The 25,663-nt window shown below is 31.0% G+C and overlaps 2 protein-coding genes across 2 annotated transcripts; both read right to left on the minus strand.

Moving 5' to 3' along the window:
• Positions 1 to 2,362: 2,362 nt before the first annotated feature.
• Positions 2,363 to 4,459, minus strand: LOC107072262 (uncharacterized). Its single transcript, XM_089176276.1, has 2 exons — positions 4,117 to 4,459; positions 2,363 to 4,035 (listed from the first exon to the last, which is right to left on the minus strand). The coding sequence occupies exons 1-2, from the start codon at positions 4,457 to 4,459 to the stop codon at positions 2,363 to 2,365; spliced, it is 2,016 nt and encodes a 671-aa protein (XP_089032402.1).
• A 3,452-nt stretch (positions 4,460 to 7,911) lies between these two features.
• Positions 7,912 to 9,719, minus strand: LOC107073561 (zinc finger BED domain-containing protein 5). Its single transcript, XM_015334255.2, has 3 exons — positions 9,690 to 9,719; positions 9,510 to 9,542; positions 7,912 to 9,243 (listed from the first exon to the last, which is right to left on the minus strand). The coding sequence occupies exons 1-3, from the start codon at positions 9,717 to 9,719 to the stop codon at positions 7,912 to 7,914; spliced, it is 1,395 nt and encodes a 464-aa protein (XP_015189741.2).
• Positions 9,720 to 25,663: the final 15,944 nt, after the last annotated feature.

A 25,663-nucleotide genomic window follows, 5' to 3' on the forward strand; every position in this document is an offset into this window, starting at 1 on the left:
TAATAATATTAATAGTATTGTTTTTTATTTTAGTTTCAGATTGCAATCGTGCACGAATGGCCCATGTGAAGTGACCAGGAGTGAAATTTTTGTTCTTGCATTTGACTGCGAGCAATGCAGTCTTTGAATTAGTGCAGTCTAGAATCAGTGATCGGGCGAGTAATAAGTTAAAATTAAACGCGAATTAGTCAGTGTTGTTCGTCGTATAATAAAATTTCGGTATCGCGATAAGAAACTCATCTATAGTTTCTTATTTTCGTTTATACCGCGCGTTATTAGATTCACGCGAGGTGTGCATGATCATAATATGCCATTGAGCTTCGTCCTATTGGAATGTATTGTGTAAGTATTCATTTTTATTTACCTTTTATTCGATTTTATTTTATATGATTTTGGATAATATTCCAGATAACTTATCGTTTTGTTCTATTTTATTTTACAGATATAACCATGGATTCTCGTCCTTTCAAAGATGTTGGATGAATTCTTTGATAGATCTTTGATGGATCTTCAATGGATCTTCAATGGATCTTCTTCAATGTCAAATCAAGTATCGTCTTTCATTGTTAGATTACAATACTTGCTGCAAAGTAGGAGTGTTTTGGAGCCATCGCAGAACTTCTTAAACCGTGAGTTTTTATTTAAAGTCCCTCCAGTGCTCAATCATTCCGAGGATGAAAGATATCCTAATTTGCACGAGTTCCTCGTTGTAATTATTTAAATGAATTATTAACAAGCACATGAGAAATTGCTTTTTAGGAGTTACTCATGAAAATTGTATATTTTATTGTATGTTTTATTATTAGTTCAGGATAGGTTTTCTTGTCTCATCGGTTAAATTCATTTAATTAATAATCCAATTAATGAATGCACTCTCTTTTTTATTACGTGTTTTGTTCGTGGTCAGTAGTTATGAAATCGAGCATTAATTTACTCGTTTTCGTCCAGAAAAGTATGTAATAAATGTCTTACATGCATTGCTTCGTACATAGTTTATCTAATCGAGATTAATTTTGATATGTCGATATTTCAATATTTTAAATAAATGGGCAAGAAACAAACTCATTCGCGACGGATAGACTTTGGCATTTAAGTGGCAGCTCAAAGCCCAGTTCTTTCATTAGAATAGAAGCTTAGAAGAATTAGAATAGTTTAATGAAAGGAGTCGTCCGAGGTTTTGAGATATATTAATTAAATATATTACAAAATATTTAGTCATTATTTATGAAGTAACTTGTACAGTCATTAGTCGCTTAGATTATTTTTTATGCAAATGTATTTATGTGTTTGTCATAATTATATTTCTTAGATCAGGATTTTCAGCTTCTAATATACTAATCTTTCTTTTCTCCCCCCGTACTTTCTGCGTTCTCATCTATGCATGTGCCCAGGTGTTACACATGTATGGGTGAGAAACAGTTGCGTTGGTTTAGTTAAAGTTTTTTCCCCTATTGGTGGCGGCTGTTATTGTGCTAGTGATTGCACGATGTACTTTACATCTGAGTGTGCGTATTGGGTAGTGTGTACTGTACTTCGTTTCGCTATATTTTTTATTCATTTAATACATCATTAAATACTGAAAGCACTACTTCTGCATATCACGTGTGATGTAAAACACACACACATACACGTTTCTATATTCTTAAAGGGTATAGCCGGATAAGTATGGGAAATCTGCCCCCGTGGCTTTTTTGACTCGCACTTGGGTGATCGATTTGGTGTCGAATCAAAATAATTCACCCCAAATTCTAGCTCTTTTACTTAAACGGTTCTCGAGATTTTTAAAAAAACCTGTTTTTTCGATTTTATTTTTTTTTTATAGTAAAATTCTAAACTAATCAATGATTACTTTTTTTCTAGTTCTTAGGAGTCTTAGACATGAAAAAAAAATATTATCATAATATTTTAACGAAAAGCCGATTTTTAGCGGACGAAAGAAAATTAAATTTTTTTTTTTTTAGCTTTTTTGAAATATGTTAGTTACCAAAATTTTTCAGAAAATGTCTTTTATACTCCTTTACACTCAAGAATTTTCTTGAATTTTTTGAAGTGGTGGAACAATATGAAAAAAATTAAAAACTCATCTTTTTTCTAAAATCCCAAGTTTTAACTAATTTATATTTTTTATTCAGTTAAAAAAAAATGTGAAAAATTATATTTTTACTCAAAATACACTTTGCCAGAAATAAACATAAAGATTATTATAAAACAATTAAGATATATTCCGTCTAACGTAATTAGAAGGGTTATTGATTATTGAAAATACATTTAAAAATAGTACTTATATATTCTTTATACGGTTAGATATTATTCTAAATCTTATGCAACAAAAATAAAAATTATAATAAAAGATGTAACTATATTAGTCTTCATCACTGTCTTCATTCAATACGACACTAATTTTTTCATCGATGAACAGGCGACTCAGGATCTCAGCAGGTCTTACAATTTTAGCCAAATATCGAGCGTAAGATAAATAATATATGATAGCAGCAATATGAGAGCAACATCCAACAGTGCGTCTACCATTCGCACAATCACAACAATATCGAGTTATTCCGGAAATATCGTTCTTATCTGGCTGATATTCAATAAAACTACGATATGTCTTCGAATTAATATGTCGAGATCTGACTTCAAACTTTATAATATTAGGTGTAATTTTTAAAAAATGGAATGTGAATATTCCGTTTTCATCCATCATCTCAGCTAAATACGATACAGCTTGAGACATTTGATATGATCCAGTGAAAAGAATTTTGAGTTCTTGCTCTGATAATTCTGGAAAGTCAGTTAATTGCTCTGAAGTTATTATTGCAAAAGGAACTTTTCTTCTGGCCCAACGATTAGTTTCTATCTCCAAAGCTAAAGTATTCTCTTGATCTTTTTTTGAATTCATGACAGCAATTATTTTTTCTGCAAGATCAAGATCAGAATCAAGTCTTGTTCCAAATTCATTGTGCAAAAAACAAGCGATTCGACAAAAAACACTAGTTTTTGGAAGCAATTTGTTATCCAGTTTATGATCTAATAGCTTAAACTTCTGTTTAATATTGCCATGTACTGCTTCAACAACCCAACGAATTTTGGTAACGAAACGGGATTTATTCGATTCATCTGTGGTCATCTGATTGCGTTTTCCTTTGAGAGCAGGCATTAGCACTTTGAACCCTAATTCTTCTAGGTATCCAATCACATCACGAAAGCCACGATCAACCACAATAATGTCATCTTTTTTCAGCAATTTAATCAGACCATTGGGGTCATTTAAGATCACTCTCATAATTTCAGCATCGTTCATATTAGCTGTATATGGCCCAAGCATATCTATAACGAAACCATTTGTAGTGCATATCGTGAATGGTTTACACAAAGGAACCTTTTTTTGACCAGAATATGATTTCCTCTGGTATTCGTTATTTTCACTTTTTTCATGACGAATATATGTTCCATCACAAATGAGTATCAACTGGTCATCTTCTACTTGATACAATTTTTTAGCAGTGTTTGACGTATTAGTGAGTAATGTCTCCCTACTGATAGCATCAATTCCAAAATGCTGAGGTAAAACATCTTTTTCAAACGAAGATATAACTTCATCACAGTAGTCAGATACAATTTGTTCCCGAACTAAACCAAAAACGGAAGATATTAATGCATTCGAATTGCCGGTTCGTAATTTGAATAAAAAAATAACAAGAGCTTGAACGATATTACGATTCACTGAGTTTCTCATCGATGTTAACTTTTCACGAAGTTTTATCAATTTTTCCCAGGTAAGACTAGTAAATGCCTCTAACTGTTTTTCTGAAAACGAGTGATCTCCAATTTTATCAATTATGGACGAGTCAGTACCAATAGCGAGCTGCCCCAGTAATTTTTCCAAATCACGAACTTCAAATACACTGGTGTTCGAATAAATTCGAAAATTGTTAATGTCTTCATCGTAGAACCGCTTTTTTATAAGATGGTCTCTACAACACCGATTTCCTTCGGGAATAAGGAGTTGTCTTTTGAAAAACACTTGTTTGCGTGCTTCAAATGGAACAGATTTGATATTTGATGATGATCCACAAATGCAACACTATTTGTGAGTAGCAACAATTCGAGGAAAACCCAACTCCACAAATTCTAATTCTTCTTCCATTTTTTCTTCAATAACATATGAAGGATCTTCAGTTGACGATACAGATGAAATAGTAGTGGATGAGGATTGAGATGAAATTGGCTGACTTTCGATACTTAATTGATCTGGAGATGAATCCTCAGTGTTCTTAAGTATAGGTGGTCTTGTTAAAATAACTCGACACTTACCACAAAAGGTATCATTAATAAAGACTCTCTTTCCAATTTTTTCTGTCGCAATATTAGCCTCATCAATTTTCATAATAACTTTTTTATATCCAACTGTTTTTCGCAAATATCTGTTACAATTAATGCATTTTTTATCAAAATCCATTCTTAAATAAAGATTTGAATTATGTATTGTGAGGTTTTCAGACAGAGAAAGAAATATAAAACTGAAGATAACTGACTAAGGACTGACTAAGGACAGATACAGACGGACTAACTGAGGACTGAAGACTAAGGACACTTTCTTACTTCTTTCCAAATATTTATATCAGAAATGAGCTACACCCCTTTAGAGAGGGAAGGAGATTATAAATCTTATTGGCCAATATCATAAGGATCCACCCCATAGTCCACCGATGGGTACAGCCTATAGTTTTTGGTAGTGGAAACAATGCATAAAGAAACTTGATCTGGAACATCGGAATGTTATCTCTTTTATGGTATACCGCATATGTTTACATAGGAATCCGAAATTCTTCAAAGGGTCCCGACACTGCATAAAGGATTTTTATTGCACCAATATATCCCGATAATTCTTATGTTTGTTTATGGTTTTATGGCCCTTCTAATCTTTCCCTTCAGTTTCTGAATAGAATTTTCCTTTCCAGAAAATAGAATATAACGAAAAGAGCTGAATACTAGATTTTTTTCCTACAGTATAGGGAATTGAGAAATATACAGACAGATTCAATGAAAAAATTTACTTATTCAAGTGGTTGTAAGGCTACAACTGTAAGCAAACAACAAAGCAAAATGAAGAAAACTTTAAAGCGAAACTTTAGAAAAAATGATTGCTGGTTAGTGAAAATCCCGATATATAGCGTTGAAATGCGTCAGCTCGGAACGTATTAAAAAAAAAAATAGTTTTTACGTAATCATTGTGAAACCAAATGATTGAAAACGTTTGATAAGTAATGTTATTGTGTATTTTGAGTAAAAAAATTATTTTTCACATTTTTTTTTAACTGAAAAAAAATTATAAGTTAGTAAAAACTTGAGATTTTAGAAAAAGGATGAGTTTTTAATTTTTTTCATATTGTTCCACCACTTCAAAAAATTCAAGAAAATTCTTGAGTGTAAAGGAGTATAAAAGACATTTTCTGAAAAATTTTGGTGACTGACATATTTCAAAAAAGCTAAAAAAAAAAAAATTTAATTTTCTTTCGTCCGCCAAAAATCGGCTTTTCGTTAAAATATTATGATAATATTTTTTTTTTCATGTCTAAGACTCCTAAGAACTAGAAAAAAAGTAATCATTGATTAGTTTTGAATTTTACTATAAAAAAAAATAAAATCGAAAAAACAGGTTTTTTTAAAAATCTCGAGAACCGTTTGAGTAAAAGAGCTAGAATTTGGGGTGAATTATTTTGATTCGACACCAAATCGATCACCCAAGTGCGAGTCAAAAAAGCCACGGGGGCAGATTTCCCATACTTATCCGGCTATACCCTTTATATTGAATATTTCTCATTTTTTGGATAATTGTTTGCATAGTAGAGTTACTGCATTTATTTGTGGGAACTTTGATATACTTGTATATTACTAGTATGCATATATATGTAAGCGAACATTATCCGTTCAAATAATCGTTTCAAAAGAGACGGTTAAATTTTTTTTCTCTTATGTGTAAATCAAATTGTGTTGCTATAAACAAAAGTCTTTTTATTTAAGGTAGTTCTAACACAAATCAAAAGTAATGCTAATTTAATGAATTTTTGTGAGATACTAAAGAAATTATTGAAGAATACTCCTGCAAAATTTGAGACTGTCTCACCATACCGTTTTCAAGATATCGTTTATCAAAAAATTGCGAATTTTGCATACGAGCAAATGACTTATATGCTACGAAATGAGCATTTTACAGATAAATTCAGTCACCAAAATGTATGAAAAAGTAATGAGAAATTCTTGAAATTTGGCAAAAAAGTATTTTAGTATATGAAGAATAACATATATTTTACTGTAAATTTTCCACCATACAGTAAAAAAGTATATGTACGAAAAAATATCGTACGCCCAGGGAAAAATTTGATTTACTACAATTTCTGGGATGAGATTTTCAAAATCTGGAATAAGAGTGCAAGTTCCAACTTTTTCAAAGTTGATGACCTTTTTTTTCTTTTTTTTTTTACTCATCAAATTTTGCTTCATGACACCAAGCTATATCGGTACGGCAGTGGCGGAGCAAAGCAAAACTGCATCACAATCGATATGTATCAAAGCTTCGATATATCGATATATCGAAGTTTTGATATACATCGATATCTAAGCATATCGACAAGAATTCCACTGCACTTTCAAGTCTATGCCAACATCATTGTTACATTATTAAGTAGAATGACAATTTTTCTAACAATTTCTTTTCCTCAGTGCTCATATAAAGCATTAGGATGCTGCAGGATATAAGCATTACATTACGTATACTTACAGGTATTACAATTCAAGCATCAGAACATAATTTAATTAAATGTTAATTAATACTGACTTATTAAACAGAAGCATAACAAATCATCCACTTTTTAATTTCTTTGGTAATAACAGTAAATTAAACATTTCTTTTTTGTCTTAATAGTTTTTTAGATTATACTTTAATATAATCTAATTAATAATCAATTCAATTAAACTTTCAAAAAGAAACAACAAAATTAATAACAATAAATTAAATTATTTCAATAGTTTAACACATAATCATTAACAAAACAATTACTTTGGCTTTAATCAGTCGTCCATGTCTGACATTTCTAAAATCACTTCTTCTTCGTTATTGTTTTTATCATCATTGCTTTTCTTTTCACTAACATATAAAGATTTTTTTATTAAATAGTATTCGCGTTGACTGGGTTCATAATTAACACAATTTGAATTTACTCTTTGTCTAGACAATAACAACCCATTAAGCGTTTCTACAGATAACTTATTACGAGCCTTTGATTTATTTAAATAAATTTTACTAAAAATACGCTCTCAATTTGCGTTTGACAACGGTAGTGACATTGTACTTAAAAAAATATAAATAGCTAGATTTTTAAAAGAACAAATTTCGTCTTTATCTTGAAATTTTTTTAATTTGTGCCAAAATGAATCTACAGGGTCGGTGACTTTAATATCTTCTGGTAAAATAAAGTTTGGTAGCTGTCGCCACTCATCGTCGATTGATTGGTAACATTCCTTAGGGACAAGTCGAGGTAGTTGTCGCATTATTGGTAATAAAGAAGGTGTTATATTTCGAGTAAATTGAGCAATAGCTTCTTCAGGATTAATAATAGATAAATTTTTTAATAGTATGATATCGAATTCATACCTTTTTTTTATTGCTAAGCAGCCTTTTACGAAAAAATTTCTACAATTAGTAAGAAATTCGATTTGTACTTCTTTTAGTAGAGATGTCGAGTACTCAGGCTCGTTAAAAAAATCAATTGAATATACACCCGTTTAAACATTCAGAATATTTATATATTTCGATTCATCGTCCTGATTAATCTTACTTAACGATGTTTTATTAACGTAATCAGGGACCATAAAGTTGTTAAGTAACTCTGCATATGTTGAACTCATTTTTTAATGAACGACTGTAATTAATGGTTTCTCGGACTGAAAAAGTTTGTTTAAAGTTGAGAATTTTGGTAAAATCCACTCAAGAGAATGGTAATATAATTTTGTAATCAGGTTATTAAGATGTTGAAGTATAAATTCTTCTATTTCAAAATTTAAAGCCGTCGAAGAAGTTTTTGTTTTTCGTGAATTAGATCTTTTCCTTTCAATATCGTAAACAATATTATTAAAATATAAAATTAACGCGTTCCACTGCTCTAGAAGCCTGGTAATTACAGCTGTTACTGAAAGCCATCGAGTCTCCACTGGACACAAAATTTTATGACTTTTTAGCTCTAAGAACTGTTGATATTGTTTAAATTCATGCTGCCGCTTACAACTTGATGAAAAGTGATTATAAATTGAATGAAATAATTTTTCACAATCAAACGGTATTGCGTCACAAGCTTTACTGGAACAAAGGTGAAGCGAATGGCAAATACATGTCATGATGTAAATGTTAGGACAACTACCTTTAAATCTTGTTCTTACTACATTATGTTTACCCATCATAGCATTACATCCGTCTGACCGGAAACCAATAATTTTATCAAAGGATACAGAGAAGCGTTGAAAATATTCGCGGACACAATTGAAAAGATGCTCTGCTGTAGCAGATACTTCTTTAGAATCGTCATTGAAAATTCTACATAACTCCCAAAAATTACTAGCTATTCGTCTTAGACATTCATCGTAATACCGTATGATAATACACAATGTTTGAGTCATTGAAATGTCAGTTGACTCATCTATCTTTACACTAAAAGGAGTTTTTTGTAATTTACTAGCTAGTTCTTCTTTTTCAGCAAATCCGATTACGTTTCTAATAATACACGCGCTTTTAGAAGATTGTAATCGGACTTGCTTTATAATGTCACTATCAGGAACACACTCCTGGCGTAACGGTTTTAAGTAATTCATAATCTTAAAAGGTACATTGTGTTGTGCAAAAAAACTACACAATTTAATTTCTGCGCGTGAAACTGTACCATTCATTGGAACATTTTCGAACTTATTTGAAGCTTTATCTTTAAAACTAGCAATTTTTGTTTGTTTATTTAAACCTTTTAACATTATTAAATGAGATTTACTAGTCGCATGTTTGCGAATAACTGTTAACTCCGCAGTAATTGTTGCTTTGCAGAGTGAGCATTGAGCTTTTAATTTATCAGAATGAGGCAGGAGCCACGAACAAAAATCCGGATTACTAAGCCACTCATTACGGAACTTTTGTGGCCGCCGTGTGCTTGGTTTTTTTAATTGCGTAGGAGACGTCTTATCTGTCATGGTAAATATAATCTATAAAAAAATACAGAAGATAAATAAAAACCTAAATAAATAAAGAAGAAGTGTTACAAAATATCTTTCCAAATAAGTTTTAAAAATATGCTTAAAGATAAATATTTGACAAAAAAATGTGCAGTCAGTACTTTAGAATTACTCTTCTCTTTTATTAGCAAAACTCAAACGTTCGTTATTACTTAGCGAATAAATTTTTAGGTTAAAATAAAACATGTATAATTGAATACATTAAATTATCAGGTCATAATTTTTTTACTATAAACCTCTTCATTAGATAATGCTGCAACAGTAATATTCTGCATAACATAAAGAATTCAAAGCGTTAAATGACTGAATAAATAGAATAATAATTAAATTGTTGAAAAAAATTATGACTATATTCACATTTGAGGTTATGTTTATACTTTTAAAATTACTTAGATTAATAGTTATCAAATATTTACCTGGTCAATTAGTAACTTCTTTTTCTTCATGTGATCTTATGTGATGTCACAATATGCCACAATATGTTTACAAATGTTAACACAGATTTATATATATTTATGATTATTTAGAGATTTTAGAAACTGTAAAAATGTAAAAACTGAAAAAATGTAAAAACTGTAAATTAGAGAGAAGTGTTGTTGCTGCTATTGCTGGTATGCTTATGTTGCTATGCTGTTATCTCTTCAATGATCCCAGAAACTTTTGCCTGTCTGATTGACACAGTGCCATAATATCATCGTACGCACAGAAAAATCAGATCCGATTTTCTGGATTTTCTGAAATTCTGAAATTCCAGATTTTAAGATTTTTAAAAACAGCAAAAAAAAGTAAAAATGTATATGTCTTAGCAAACTTGATGACTATTTTTTTTAGATCGTTTATTTAACCCTTTCCAGTTGGTTTATTTGCTGTTTTCGTCCTTTTTTACCCTTTTTACTGCCATGGCTATGTGACTATATATGTGGCTACCGAAAATAACTGTAGCTAATCAAAAAATTGCTTTTCAAACTTTTCAATACATAAATAACTGAGTGCGCTGCAACCGAATCGCGTTACAAAAACAAAATCAAGACATATAGAAAATTATATTTCATATCGAATAATCGATAATTATCGTACACGTTAAATTTTGGATCGTACAATACTTCAAATTATTTTACATGTACGATAATTATCGTTCGAGTGGGATCACTGGCTTTTCTCTACGTGTCGATACCACTGTCTCGGATTATACAACGACAATTTGGTCAACACCGGTATCAGGGTTCAAGTAATTCTTTCTACTTTTCCATTGCTTCTTGGAACTTCCGTCGTAACCAGCACGTGGATCCTTTGGATTGGCAATATTCGCGGAAGTCCTCTGATATGAAGGCTGGCCTTCTATCGCTAACGATCTGCTTCGCGTTGCCAAAAATCTTTTGTTGTTCTTTCAGCCTGACCAATACTTCCCTGCTGCTAGTCGTCTTGATAGGATACAACCAGGTGAATTTTGTAAATCCATTGATTACAACTAAAAGGTATTTTTTATTACGAATGCGGAGAAATATTTGGTACATAATTGGGGTCCAGGGGCAGAGCTCCGTCAGGGGTAGGGTCGGAGCCCCTTTCACTCCACAAAACAATACTGAAAAAGTTAAAAAATTTTAAGTAAATGAGCTGTTTATTTGGGAAGTGGCCTAAGTCCATTTATCTTAAAATCGAGATATTTAAGGGTTTGCGTTTCAATGAATTTAAAAATATACGTACAAGATACTAACGAGTTATACTGCTTAAGTGTATTTAAAGGCTTTAAATTTATATTTCCTATCAAAATAGTGGCAATTATTAAGTGAATAATATGCGTTTTCTAACCACAAATGGAGATAGGCTACTTTCAAAATTACCAATTTGACTTGTTATAAAATTTCGAAAGGACCAAACTCCATTCATCATAATTTAAGATGCTTCAAATTAAAAAAAAACAATACTGAATTTATTTTACATATCCTTAAAACACTTCAGGAACATAATTTATGCGATTAAAAAAACTACATAACGTGCAAAATTACAAACATAAATTTATTACAAAACAATTTACTACTTATCTACATTTTGTGCGTGTAATAGGGATTTGAAGTAATCATGATGTTCCGGTGGCATATATCGTAATAGCTCCATTATGTCCTTGAATTTTGCTATTGTAATTTGTCTGATATTTTTATACAGTCGTGTCAATACAATATTTTTGAACTTTTTTGGTCTACCCCGACGTGGTAATAAATTGAGGACTTTAAAATTTTCATTCTTATTCATTGATGTCTTATAGAAAATTTTATACGGTTCATTTCTGACAAAACGCATCCAACATATTTTTAGCCAGTTTATTGATTCTCCATTAGAATTTTTTACTCTTTTAAAAATTGCATCTTCTAATAATTTTGTTAATACAAAATCCTCTTGTCTCATTTCATTTACAATAAAACTATTACCTTTCCGACACTTTTTCATAATCTTGTAATAATCTTTGGGAACTAACAGTAAATTATTGTTTTTTAATGACATTTCTACCACGCCAAAATCTCTATCATTTGGTAAAAACGAATGTCCTGATATTAAAAATTTGTGATCTATGATTTCTACATTAATTTCCAAAGATTGGACAATTTTTAACCACATTAAAGCTATTTTAATGTTTCTATTTTGCCCGGTGCACATGTCACTGTAAGCTATAATGTGTCTTTCACTTTTTTAATTTTTAACATGTTTTAGGATGCATGAAACAATTTCTTAAGCACCTCTGGATGCAATAGTTTCATCCCAAACGTACATGTAAACATTATCGTTATGAAACTTGTGAATGCCTAAATTTAGAACATACATATTGCGTTTGTAATATGCTACTGAGGTAGTCAACTTGGGATACGTTAATGCTTTTTGCAAGTCGAACGAGAAAGCAAAATAATAATTTGAATTACGCAATACTTGCTTCTGATCTTGTTTCAGTGAATTCCTAGCTGATTCTGCTAGTCTTAAATGGACATCGTGTTCTTCTCTAAGTTTATTCTTTTCTTCATTATCATTCGATGCTTTAACTTTGATGTGCAATAAGTCGCATTTTTGACATGTATCTTTGTGCGGTTGGTGGAAATGTAAATCAAAATCTTTCTTAAATATTTTTCTGTAAGTCCACTTATTAACGGCTTTTATTTTATTTTCCTCGCAATAAAGCTCGTATAAATTAAACATTTTCCTTAGGAGTTAGATCAGGATGTAGATATCTTCTATTAGGATTATGAGATCTAGTATAATAGGATTCAAATTTAGGAAAACTATTAATATGGTTTTGAACATGCTTTTTTCTTTCCTCAGATAATTTTCTTGATTATCCAACCATCATTCCACGTAAATCATTGCCTACATTTGCAGAGTTTAATACTCGTTTTAAGCGTTCTTCATTTATTTTAAAAGTATCCAAAAAGAATTTTTTCACACGGGAACTTTTCCGTTTGTAGAATGCAACAAATATCTAAAACTCCAATTTCTTGGCGAACCTTTTCCGTTTGTTGAACGTCTTCGTTCCACAATTTTGCGCTCTACAGCTTCGTAAAACAATACATTTTGTTTGTTAAAATTTCCAAAACCCCAAAACTTCTCAAAAATATTCTTTCTTTCCTTTTCATCATAATTTTTTGTGCATGCATTCCGACAACGGCAATCTCGAAATTACGAAATACGAAAATTTTTTCCGGTACAATATTTCCGGTTGGAGTACAATATCTTTTTCCTGAGCTCCGTTTAATCTTTCGCACTTTTTGGATGTGTGATTCATCAATTTTTTCTCTATTGTTATTCATATCTTCATCCTCTGAAGACGAATATTGTTCTATAATTCGTTTTCTTTTTCGATTTTTTTTTAAATCATTGCTTACTATTTCTTCTTCACTATCTGAACTAAATAATAGTCTTGTTCTATTCTTCCCCATGGGTGAAATAATTTCTAAAATTTAATATTAAATTTTAAGTTTCATAATAATTAAACGTACTGGTTATTAAACTAACGCAATTGTCCAAAAACTGAGGTTAAATTGTAAATACTAGTTAATTAATATTATCTTCATCACTACTTTCCGACATTATCAATAGTAAAATATATTATCTTGATTATTTAAGTATAAGTGGAGTTAGGCCACTTTCAAACTACACGGTTCGATTATTAAACTAACTCTGAAAACTTATGTGTCAAGAATTATCGTATTTGCTCGGATTATAAGCAACCTGAAATGCTTTACTGATAAATAACAAAGTTGTACACGTAACCATGATAACCGAAAAAAACTGAAAAACGGAGTTAGGCCACTTTCAAAATAAACGGCTCATATGTAGATTTTGCTGTATGTACACTTTCCGCATATACTTTTTTGCATGTATAGCAAATATTTGTAGTCTTATTGTTATGGCAATATCCTATTTGACACCATTTTCGTACAGAAGCCGTGCCACTTGTAGTTGGCTCAGTTCATCATCATCAGCTTCGTGTGGTTTTTGAACTGAAGTATGATAATCTGAAGCAAGTTCTCTGCTAATCGACACAGAAAGTCTTTCCGTGAGATATTTTCTCCTGTTGTGTTTTTGTACAGTGTCCAGCTATTTATTCCGGCCAAATCTGAAATGTTAAAAAACACTTGAAGTGGCCACCTTCTGGAACCTGATTTCAGTTCAGTTTCAGGTAATTTCTTAGCAGCTTTAACAATTTTGATGTGTTTATGTTTTGTACTTAGTATAAGTACGTTTTTATTTGGTTTGCTCTTATAAACTGTAAGTGTGCATCCATTGGATTGGTACAACAACGTTGAGAAACGTGCCATGCTGTCTTTTTTCAGTTTGCAAGCTTTCGGCAGCTCCCTCTTGTTTGCGCGTATTGTTTCAACCAACGAAGTATTTTTAGATCCTAATTTTAACGCTAAAGGAATACTTGTAAAAAAATTATCGGTTGTTACAGTTCTACCCTTCATGGTATACGGTTCAAGAAGTTTCATTACGACAAATTCGCTTAGAGGGGTTGATGCATTTCGAGCCTCGTCTTTTCCTAAATACGGACAGCCATTTACCACATATTTCGTCTCTACATCAACCGCCAGCCAAAGTTTTATGCCAAATTTATGGGGTTTGTTTGGCATATACTGGGTAAATCTGCATCTGGCCTTTGTTGGAAAAAGTTGTTCATCCACGGTAATATAAGCTCCCGGTTTGAAGCAATTTTGACTATTTTCTATAAATTTGTCCCAAACTGCTGAGACTTAAGCGAATTTGTCTGTTTGCAAACGTTGACTCCTCTGATTTTTTTTGTCGAAACGAATGTATCGCAGTGTTGAGGAAGTGAGCAGGCTTAAAGAGAAGAACGCCGAGCATTTGCTTTGAGCTCAGGACAAATATTATTAATTATTTATCTATCCTTAATAAAATCAAGCTTTTTAATAAACTTTGTTGCCGTTGAAAGAGTACAAATATTGTTGTTTCCCTGTAGGAAAAAAACATAATATCGTTTAATTCTACGTGTTCTTTTGATATCATAAATAAAATACCATCACCGGATTATCTGAGAATAATAAAACCTAGCTTAAAGGTGTTTGGTATGTAATTATAATTTTCTATGAATTCTTAATAATTATCGATTCATTGAATTAGATATTATCATTGGGATTCAAACATCATCTTGCAAGACTTTATTATTCCTTACTTCATGAAATCATTGTAGCAGTTTCAGATTTCGTATTAAATATATATCACAAAATTGAATAGTGTATCATAAGAAACAATTTTTTTTATTTGAGTTTGATTACTCAATGAGCCTTTTTCCTAAGAGTAGTACAGCGAACGTGTCACGAGAGGCAGCACTCGTAGTGGGGACAAACAAAATATTTTCATTTAAGACAGTGTTATTTACGCTATATTATTTTATTATTTAAAAATAATATTTAAACACAAAAAAATTTTTTTAATTACCACTATGCCAACAAAACATTGTAGTTTTGCGAGGTGTATGTCGGATAATCGCTATCCAGAGGAAAATGTGTTTTTTATACCATTTATGAAACCTCACATTGACAAGGTTAAATGCAAAAAATAGATACATGCGTCAAGGAGAGTGGATTTAACAGTAGAAAAAATTAATAAATATTCATATGTAAGCTTAAAACATTTTATCGGTGGAAAAGGTCTAACTGTAGAAAATCCTGATCCTGTTTCTGCAACGATTAGCAAAGTAAATAATAATAATAATATTTATCTGAAAACGAATATTTGCAATTGGAGTAAAAATAAATTTGTTCATGAAATTTTATTGATTTCTTAAGCTCGAAAATTAATTAATGTCTGTCAGAGTTAAAGTCATAAATAATTTGCAATTTTATTACTGGAATAATAAATAAATTAAAAATAATTTTCTTATCTGTTTGAAAAACGTTTTATAGTAACAAATTTATAATTTTTACAGGTACAAAAGGCACGAAAAAAACGACTTTCAACTTCAACAATTAATTCTCTGTGCAATCCAGACCAAAAATAAAAAAAAAGGCAAAGATGCTAACTCAGATTTTTTCATTTCAAGATATTTCAGTAGACGACTATTTAACTCCTAAATTTACTGAACCACCACCAAGTGATAAAGAGCACACCAATCAATATGTAGCTCATGCAGAAAGTCAAACTTGTATAGAAGTTGAAAGTATTTTTGTGAAAAAACTACAAAATGAAATTGAAACACCTACGAAAAAATTAAGTACATCTACCCTTAACTATGAATCATGTATAAATGACAGTAAGAAGTTTAAGTTTTATACAGGTCTTATACCAGAAGATTTTGATATTGTGTGGAATTTCTTAAAACCGCCAACTGAATCATCACTGAGGATCTGGCACTCACAATCAGGAACTAATAACCGCATAACGATAAAGCAATTTAAAGTATTATCGTTAAAAAATCAACTTTTTTTAACCCTTATGAGATTAGGATGTGGTTTTTTATTGTACGATTTAAGTTGTCGGTTTGGTGTGAGTATGAGTTATATTTCAAAAATAACAACAACATGGATCCAATTAATGTATTGTAAATTTAAACAACTAAATCGTTACCGCTAGTTTTTTACTAGAGTTTGTATACTAACCTGTCAATTAATTCATTTTTTTTCCCGGTAACTTTTAAGTTACGGCACGCAAGCCAAAGTTTTAATGTGACAACATTATTGTCTTTTATGGTTGCAAATTTTAATTTTGTTCCAGGAACGTCGTCTTCGGTCAAAAACATGTTTTTTATAAGTCCACTTTACCATGTGTTTAAATGAAGCTCTGACAGTGTTTGTCCTTACCGAACTACTAGCGCTGCTAGTGAGTAATTTTTCGTACTTCAGGAAATAGGCTCATTGTTAGTGTTAATAGCTGCTTCAAGCTTTATAAATGCTGTTATTAAAATAACTTACCATTCTTCTTAGACGTTTACATTGTTTTTGTAGATTAGAAGCACGTCATTTTTGAGAAATTGTTGTGTCTAAAATAGTTAAAGTAGAACTACAGCTCTACAAACGATGCCGTAAAATTCTACAAGATTTACATCTTAGATTCGCTTGATTTCTCTTACAAGAATCATTACTAACAATTAACCCCTTACAAGTTTCTGAATACCTTAAATTTAATGTAATTATTAAAAAAGGTAATTATAATCTTATTTGTTGTAGCAGTTTATTCATTCTAAAAATCAAACTTGATTTATCTTGTCAATTTAAGTACCAACGCATAATGGCCATCTTTCTACTGATGTCAAATAATTGTCGATACTATTGAATGAACAAATATTGTCATTTACAGTCAATTCTTCATTAGTAGAAAAAATAACCCTCAATGTTTTTGCAATTAATTATAGTTATAAAGAAAGAACGACAAATACATTTGGATTTTTTAGTATTTAGAGTAACACAGAAGTCCTTGTTTACTCGTAGACGATTTTTGATTTGCATAGTTGTTGCATTCATCCGTACAAATTCTAGCCCTTTAGGTTTTTCGAAATACGTCCAACCTTGCGGTAGCACTGAAGATTTTAGATTATCCAAAAATTTATCTGCTGACTGAGAAGGTATTTCAGGTTCTTTATCGTTCAGTATATCATTATGAGCCTCTTGATTCAACTGTGGTATTTCAAAATCCTGTTCAGTTTGTACAATCACATGTGTTAAATTATCAGGAACTCCCTGATCAACTAACGATTCTTCTTGTTTTAATTCATCGTGATGGTGCTTGAAGATCCTGTTTTGCTTCTGATTTATAATGATTAGAATTCAGCGTTTGCGATTTATTTATGATGGGAACTCCTGTTTAAAGTACATGTATAGGTATAGGGATAAATTGATGCTCGATCGTTGGCAAGTCTTCATCTCGTAGTGTTTTTTTTGCATGTCGGAAGAAATGTGATCTCTCCTTTAAGGGGACGTGTTCCACCCGAAGCACCTAAAAAAAGGCTATTTTCGCGAATTTTTTCCAAGAAAACTATAAAAGATACCGATATAAAAGTTTTTGGGTTTGTTAAATGAAGTCTTAAAATGCATAAAATTTTTTTATTCATTTTATTTAATTTTTTATTACAAAAACGGTAGTTGTGAAAAAACACCTCAAAACTTGAATGCTTTGGTAGCTTTATCAGAACTTGAAAAATGCAAAACTTAAGAAGCCTCCTTGTGTCACCAACTTCCTCGCTGAAGATAAACTGGATATGATCAGTGTGTGGCTTATATGTTGAAACACAGAAAAATTCACTCCAAGTCTTAACAATTTTCTTCTTACAGGCCAGCGTAGAATTGTAGGTATGACCAGTGGCTTCAATCCTTGCAACTAATATTTGCTTTGAAGCTGCTTAAGTAAAATAAAATTATAATTAGTCCACTTTGTATTAAAAATACACTTATAAATAATGGAAAAAACATATGTGAAGGAGAAAAATAATGTATAAAACATATCTAATGAGAAAGTATATAAAAATAAAGAAAGCACAAATATTACCCTGAGTGCCAGTAATGCAAAACTTATGAAGCCTTCTTGTGTCACAAACCTCCTTGTTGAAGATAACCGTATAATTGGGTAGGGTGAGTATATGGTTTATACGTTTAAAAGTGGAAGCATTTACTTCTTGTGTCAACAGGTTTTTCCTCTAAGGTCAGCGTACAACTGTAGGTACAACAACCAGTAAATATTTAACTGATGTTGCTTCCAAGACTCTGCTTCTGTACTCTCTTGTTAATATTGACAAATTGGCGAAATATTGCAGATAACAAGGGCTGCTTGAATAAAAAAATCAACAATATTATTTAGATAAAATAAATAAAAAGTAATTATAAGAATGAATATTTAACAAATTAGTATATCCCAAGATATATTTATAAAAAAATTTTTTAATGTAAATTTTTGAAATTAATATTTATAGAAATTAGTAAATAATAATATACAATGATAAAATAAATAATAATAAAATAAAATAGACGTTTGTAAATAAAAAATTCTACAAAAAAATAGAATTGATATCTAACCTGCAAAAGCAGTATGTATATCTTATCCTATTGGAAATACAATAAAAATAAAAAATAATTATACAAACGCGTACGTTTGAAAAAAATAATAATAATACATACTTACATGTTTTATATTAACGGATGGATGAACAATAATATAATGGATCATGAACAATTACTTAAAATTAACAAATATCATGCAAAACTTGCATCATCCATAGAATGTTTGGAAATATAGGTACAGTGTGTCTCTTTTATTCTTGTACAGTTGCTTCTTCACTGTGCTGATAAAGCGGGGAGCGCGTGCGCATCATTATTACTGGTGCAGAGTAGTCAAAGAATACAATTGAAGCCAAAATTAAACTTGAGTAATTAAAAAGTATATTTGAATGCATGTGATAACTCCTAAATAAAATTAGGTTTTGAAATAAGAAAAAATACTGTAAATACTTATTCATTTTTAGCAATTCAATTCAATTAATATATCCCGTGTATTAAAATAATAATTTTAAAAACTTTTTTGCAACATTTTTTAAAGTATTTTTGATAACATATTTAAATAGTTTTTAAACATACAAACTTTTTAAAAATATTGTCTGCAATCTTTACAAAAGGATTCTGCGAGGTTTTACAAAAAAATTTTTCATTCTTCTGACCTCAAAATGATAACTTTAAAGCAGAAAAATAGTATACCGGCTCGTATCGAGAGGAGCGTTCCTACTAGACTACAGACCCGACCTAAAAACTCGATGGGTCATATGATCCCGCAGGAAACCTGTATTGGACGATAGAAGGGCATAAAATAATAATTTTTAGCACTATGCCGTGACTTGTAAGCTGTCCAACTGAGCGCAGGTGAGAATTAAGGGGATGTTCTACTCTGCAATTTTGAAAAAATCTAATTTATTTTACATTTTTCGAATGTATATATATGTAAAAATATTGTGTTAAAATTTCAAAAAGATCCGATGCCTCTAACTACATTTTTTTGCTGCCTGAACGTTACTATCTCGGACCGCTCTCCTGAGCGTTCGGCGCGCACGGTTTTTATATCGGCTACGGAGACACCAAGGCTTTTAAAATGCTGCTTTATTATCATCCATACGGTGGAGATCTCATTGTTAAAAAGTTGAAGTGTATTTTGCATGTGGCAAAACGTATTTTTAAGCGCGTTAATAAGGCAAGAAAAGCTCTCATACAAAAGAAGAAAATTAAAAAGAAAAACGCCGAACCGCCAAAAAAAATAAGAACCGTAGCAAAAACAGTAGTGAAGAGAAAACGACTATTGTGGAAAAAGTTCCTGAAGTCAAAACTAAAAACTTACAATCAAATTGGTAAAAGAACTCTTAGAGAACTACGGTTTAGCAGTCAGAAGAAATTTGAATTCTTCGTAGGATATGCGTAACGAGATTTGGGCAGGATACTACCACAAAATTTTGACTGATGCCAAGCCGAAGCATTCTAAGTGTTCAATTGACTGGTGAAAGTATCTCAAAGCTAAGGCACATGGCACCTAAACACATGTTTAACGGCAAAAAAGTTGTTGAAATTGCGTGCAAAGTTTCTGCAGGTATCATTAACGAAGGATTCCGCACAGTGATGAAGATGAAGAAAACGATGGGCATGAAAATTGGGCCAAGAGCGATCGACTTTGCTAAAAGACGCGACGACCGACGCATCGAATCTGCGAACCGTCGAAGCTCTGAGTGCTCAAAAATTGCCAAATCAAAGTGGAAGAAGGCAAGACTGGAAGAAATTGAAGAATTTAAACAAAAAGAAAGTCTATTGTACGGTCCAGGCATCGCAGATTAGGTTTAGGTAAGAATTTCTCACGATTTTTAGTAAAAAAAACTTTAAACACGTTTTTCTCGAAACTACGTTTTGAAAGACTAGCTCCATCGTATCTCACGAACCAGTATGCCGATTCTTATAAAATTTAATCCACATATTCTACACATGAGCTGTAACAAAGTGACGCAAAATCTTTTCTTAATTTTAATTTTTACTATTTATTTTTAGGCACAAACAACGAAAAAAAAGGTCATTTATAACGTTTTCTTGTAATCTGTCCACCATTTTTTTATTTATTAATAAAATTTCATATTTTTGCGTCATTTTGTAGCTGAAGTCATACAAAATATAAAACCATTTTATTTTTATGTTTCAGTTAAGCTATTCTCAAGTTCTGATGGAGCTACCAAAGCGCTAAAGTTTTGAGGTGTTTTTAAAACTACTGTTTTTGTAATAAAAAATTAAAAAAAATGAAAAAACAAAAATTTATTTATGTAGTTTGAGACCTAATTTAACAAACCCAAAAATTTTTATATCGGTATCTTTTATAGTTTTGTTGGAAAAAATTCGCGAAAATAACCTTTTTTTTGGGTGCTTCGGGTGGAACGTCCCCTTAAAAAGCTCAAAATAACCAGGTGTTTTTTTATCAAATGATTTTTTACGGCATTCTTACCACCTATAGATCCATCGGAAATAATGAGAAAACACGTAGTGCCGTTAAAAAATAGTAAGCCACAAAGTCGGGAAAAAATTTTGATTTTCTGACAAAACCCCGGGTCTATTACATCATTTGATTATGAACGGCGTTTGTTTCATGCAATTTAATACATTGTACGTCGGCCCCGCGAAAACGCGGGATTCGAATTCTATCGCTTGAGCGCCGCCCTCGCGAAAACGCGGGTTTCGAGGTCTGTCGTTTCACCGCCGGCTCTGCGATAATGCAACATTCTTTTTTTTTGGCGATTTGTTTTCTGTCGTCATGACTACGCTGATCGTCATTTTTTACTACGTCGAAACAAAATGTATACGATGGTTCAGGAACAAGTACAAACAAGAGTCATTCTTGAGTATCGTGTTCCGTAGCCAGTACATCCTTCATAGCTTTACGCTTTTAGTTGAACAGCATAATAAGCCTTCTTATTCTGTGCATTTTTACCCCTCTAATATGAGTGAATTTACTGACTATATTGCTGATCCTCTATCAGATTATTCAATACAATCAGAAGATTCTGATATAGGGGTCGAGGAGAGTGACAGTGATGTGATGCCAAAAAGAAGATCAAGAGCTGCTCCATTACAGTATTCCAGTGATTCCGATGATCTGAGTGATAGTGAAATGTTTACAGAATCACCTAGTTACATCGAATCATGGTCGGATGTTGATAAAGCTCCTAATGTACCAGATTTTATTGCGCAATCTGGTCCAAAAGTCCTTCCTGCCAATAAGCAAAGCATAAAAGAAGTTGTGGAAATGTTTATGGCAATGATTTATTTCAATTGATGGTAAATGAATCAAACATCTATTATCACCAAAATAAGAATATGATGTGTAAGGGTAAAAAAATGCCTAAGTGGAATGATGTTTCTCTGGCCGACATGAAGAAATTTCTTAGTTTGATTATATTGATGGGCCAAGTAAAGAAAGATCGAAAAAGATGATTACTGGTCCTCAGAGTTTTATACCAAAACACCATCGTTCTCCACGGTAATGTCGCGTAACAGATTTCGCCAGATTTGGGACACATGGCATTTTTTAAATAATCTTACAACAGCTGGTTCTAATAAGCTCAAGAAGATTCAGCCGATACTAAGTTATTTATTAGATAAATTTAAATCAGTATACACGCCTAAAAAAGAGCTTTCGCTTGACGAATCCATCATTCCATGGCGTGGAAAATTGTCTATAAAAACGTACAATCCAGCAAAAATAGTAAAGTATGGCCTACTTTGTCGTATGTTATGTGAAGCTAGAAGTGGATATATTTGCAACTTGGAAATATACTGTGCGGGAACAGCAAAAAACTGGACCAAACTATAATGTCGTTGCTCGATAAAAATATAGGTTTGGGATATCATGTATACATGAATAATTACTATAACAGTATTCCTACCGCACAATTGCTTCTGAAAAATGGCACACGAGTTTGCGGTACAATGAGAGTAAATAGAGGTGTTCCAGAATCTATGAAGCATATCAGTTTAAAAACTGGAGATTATACATTTAAAAGAAAAAATGAAATTTTAGTACAGGCATGGAAGCCAAAACGCAAAATCGTATACATGGTTTCTACAATACATTCGGGAGAACTAACAAACACAAAAAAAGTACATTGGAAAACAAAACAAGAAATTATAAAACCTCAATCGGTCATAGATTATAACAAATATATGATGGGCGTAGATTTGGCCGATCAGTTTTTATCATATTTTTCCATTATGAGGAAAACCGTGAAATGGACAAAAAAAAACAGTTTTGTTTCTTTTAAACTGCGCATTATTCAATGCATATAGATTATATGCTGAGTTCAATGGTAACACTATAAAATATCAGAAATTTTTACATGCTGTTGCACTTTTATGGATCGAAGAATCATACAAGAATCATACAATCATACAAGTACTCAAGATGTATCGAATGTTCGTGGCGAACAACCTTCGGTATTAGTTCCTACACCTCGCACATCAAAATATTATCACCATCAGAGACTATCGGGTGATATGAAGAAGCACAACGTTACTCGAATTATTGGATCTGGGAACAAAAACCGATATGTACGACGTCCATGCAAAGTTTGCTCTGCTAGCAAAAAAAGAAGCGAGAGTAGCTTTATGTGTTCTCTTTGCCAAGTACCTTTACATCTTGGAAAATGTTTTGAACAATACCATACTTCCCTTAAATACTAATATTTTTCTTTGTGTTTATATTATATATATATATGTAATAATCAATCATCAAATAAGACAGGTGTATTTTTTTATAATTATAAATTAAATTTGTTTATTTTGCTTCTATTTTTCGTTATCGTTAAATTGCATATAACGAATATGCAAACCAAATTTAGTGTTTTACAATAATGTATAAAATTTTAAATATTTTCTTCACCTATTTATTGGTCGTCAACAAGCGAATCATGCCGGCGCCCACGCTTTAGGCGGTTGACACGGTGCCGGCGCTCAGACTTTGAATGGCTCATATGCCACCGGCGTACAATGTGTTAAATACCTATTCTAATTGATTATTCCGCAACGCCGTGCAAAAATCATGCAATAAGGAAAAAAATTCAGGGTTAAAATCCACCTTTTCCCACGGGTCTGGAGGATGATCTGATACTACATAAAATTAATTTATTTTGAAAGTATTTCATGCATAGATAACATTTTTCCACATGCCGTAAATTTTTTTGGGCCAAGGGCCTGTGGGAGGAAAAGAATTTTCGAAAAATCGATGTAAAAAAATGTACTTTTGAGTGATATTGAGTACGACATTTTTTTGTACAGCGTTTAGAAAGTTTATTTCTATTTAATGCAATCGTCTATAAAAAATCAATGTCGTACAAATCTTGTAATTTATATTCATAAAAAAGCAATAAAAATAATATATATATAATTTTCATTTTATGTTGTTTGCTTCGTAAAATGAATTCTACTTTAAAATTAATATTAATGAAATAATAAATATTATTTATTAAATGAATGTTTTATTTATTAAAATACTTGTCTATTTTTTAATTTACATTTTTAATACGTACATATAGTGTTCAGGAGGGTAGTACGAACGCGAAGTATACATACAATATAATATATACGCATACTGTATATGTATGTGTATGTGTATATTAGATAAACATATTACAAAACCAAGAAATAAAAATTTTGTTGGTAGTGAAAGTGTTTTAAATGCTGGAAATGTGATTAAGTGTTGGCAAGTACCAAGTCGTGATTGTAATACTATTAGTATTTTAGCTTTTTGTCTACAAACTTCACATATTGAAGGAAATCCACATGAAATAACTGGTGGAATATTAAAAAATAGTCGAATAATTGAAATGAGTTGTTCATACAAGGCTGGTTTAAGTGGTATTTGTAAATATGTTGTTGCAGTATTGCAATATCATTAACTGTCTCTAATTTAATTGATCTTCTACGTATTCTTTCTTCTCGAGAATCTATTTGATCTACAGGACAAGCACATTCTTTGGATGACCCTAAAGGAAGATTTTGACTAGGAATACTTGTTTTTTTTAAATAAGTTCGAGTTGAATCAATCGCTATAACAATACACAAAAACAATATAAGCATGAGTAAATTTATTGATTAAACAATTTAGAATAACCAGAAAAAATAATTGTTGAAAATACTTACGTGAAGGTAAAAAACCTAATTTTTTCATTCAAAAAAAATTCCTTATAACAACTTTTTAGTTTACCAATACTAGTTATTTTCTATTGTACTTTTAATATTAAATAGGCAAGACATAAAATTAAAAATACATATATTTCCACATAAATATTGTGTAGTTTAAGTCAACTATCAGCATTTTTATTGTTTACTCATAAAACATATGTGAAATTATTTCATAAAATTGTAGTACTTTTTATTTTGTAATAATATTGCCTATATAAACAAATTATAACAATATTTGAAGTATATTTCATCAAAAATTATTGAAAAATGTTAATACTGAGTTTGATAGTTTTTATTTTTTGAATATAATATTGACACTGTTTCACTTTCAATAAACGGCATAATGATTTTTACATATCATTAAATGTTCTCCTTAAAAATATGTTTATGCCGTACAGTATTAGATGACAATAAAATGGTAGTTTTTTTTTATTTGCAAAAAAATATGGTCTGCATTAAAATAAACGGCATGATTTTTTCTTAATTTATTGACCTTTATACTATTTAAAACAACAATAACATTTAAGAAATTGCTTGTTGTTATTAATGTACGAAAACTTAAACTTTTACAAAAATTGAAAAAATTTCATTTTTGGTTTTCTCTATATTTTTTTTTAGAACAGTTTTTTTTTTAACGGCAATAATAAAGAACAATTGTACTTAGCAATATCATGTTAAAAAACAAGTTGCCGTACAGAGTCAAATGA

Source organism: Polistes dominula, unplaced genomic scaffold (genome assembly GCF_049000335.1).
Source record: "Polistes dominula isolate Pdom_NZ unplaced genomic scaffold, Pdom_raw_medaka contig_6, whole genome shotgun sequence".
In the NCBI taxonomy this organism is placed as follows: Eukaryota; Metazoa; Arthropoda; class Insecta; order Hymenoptera; family Vespidae; genus Polistes; species Polistes dominula.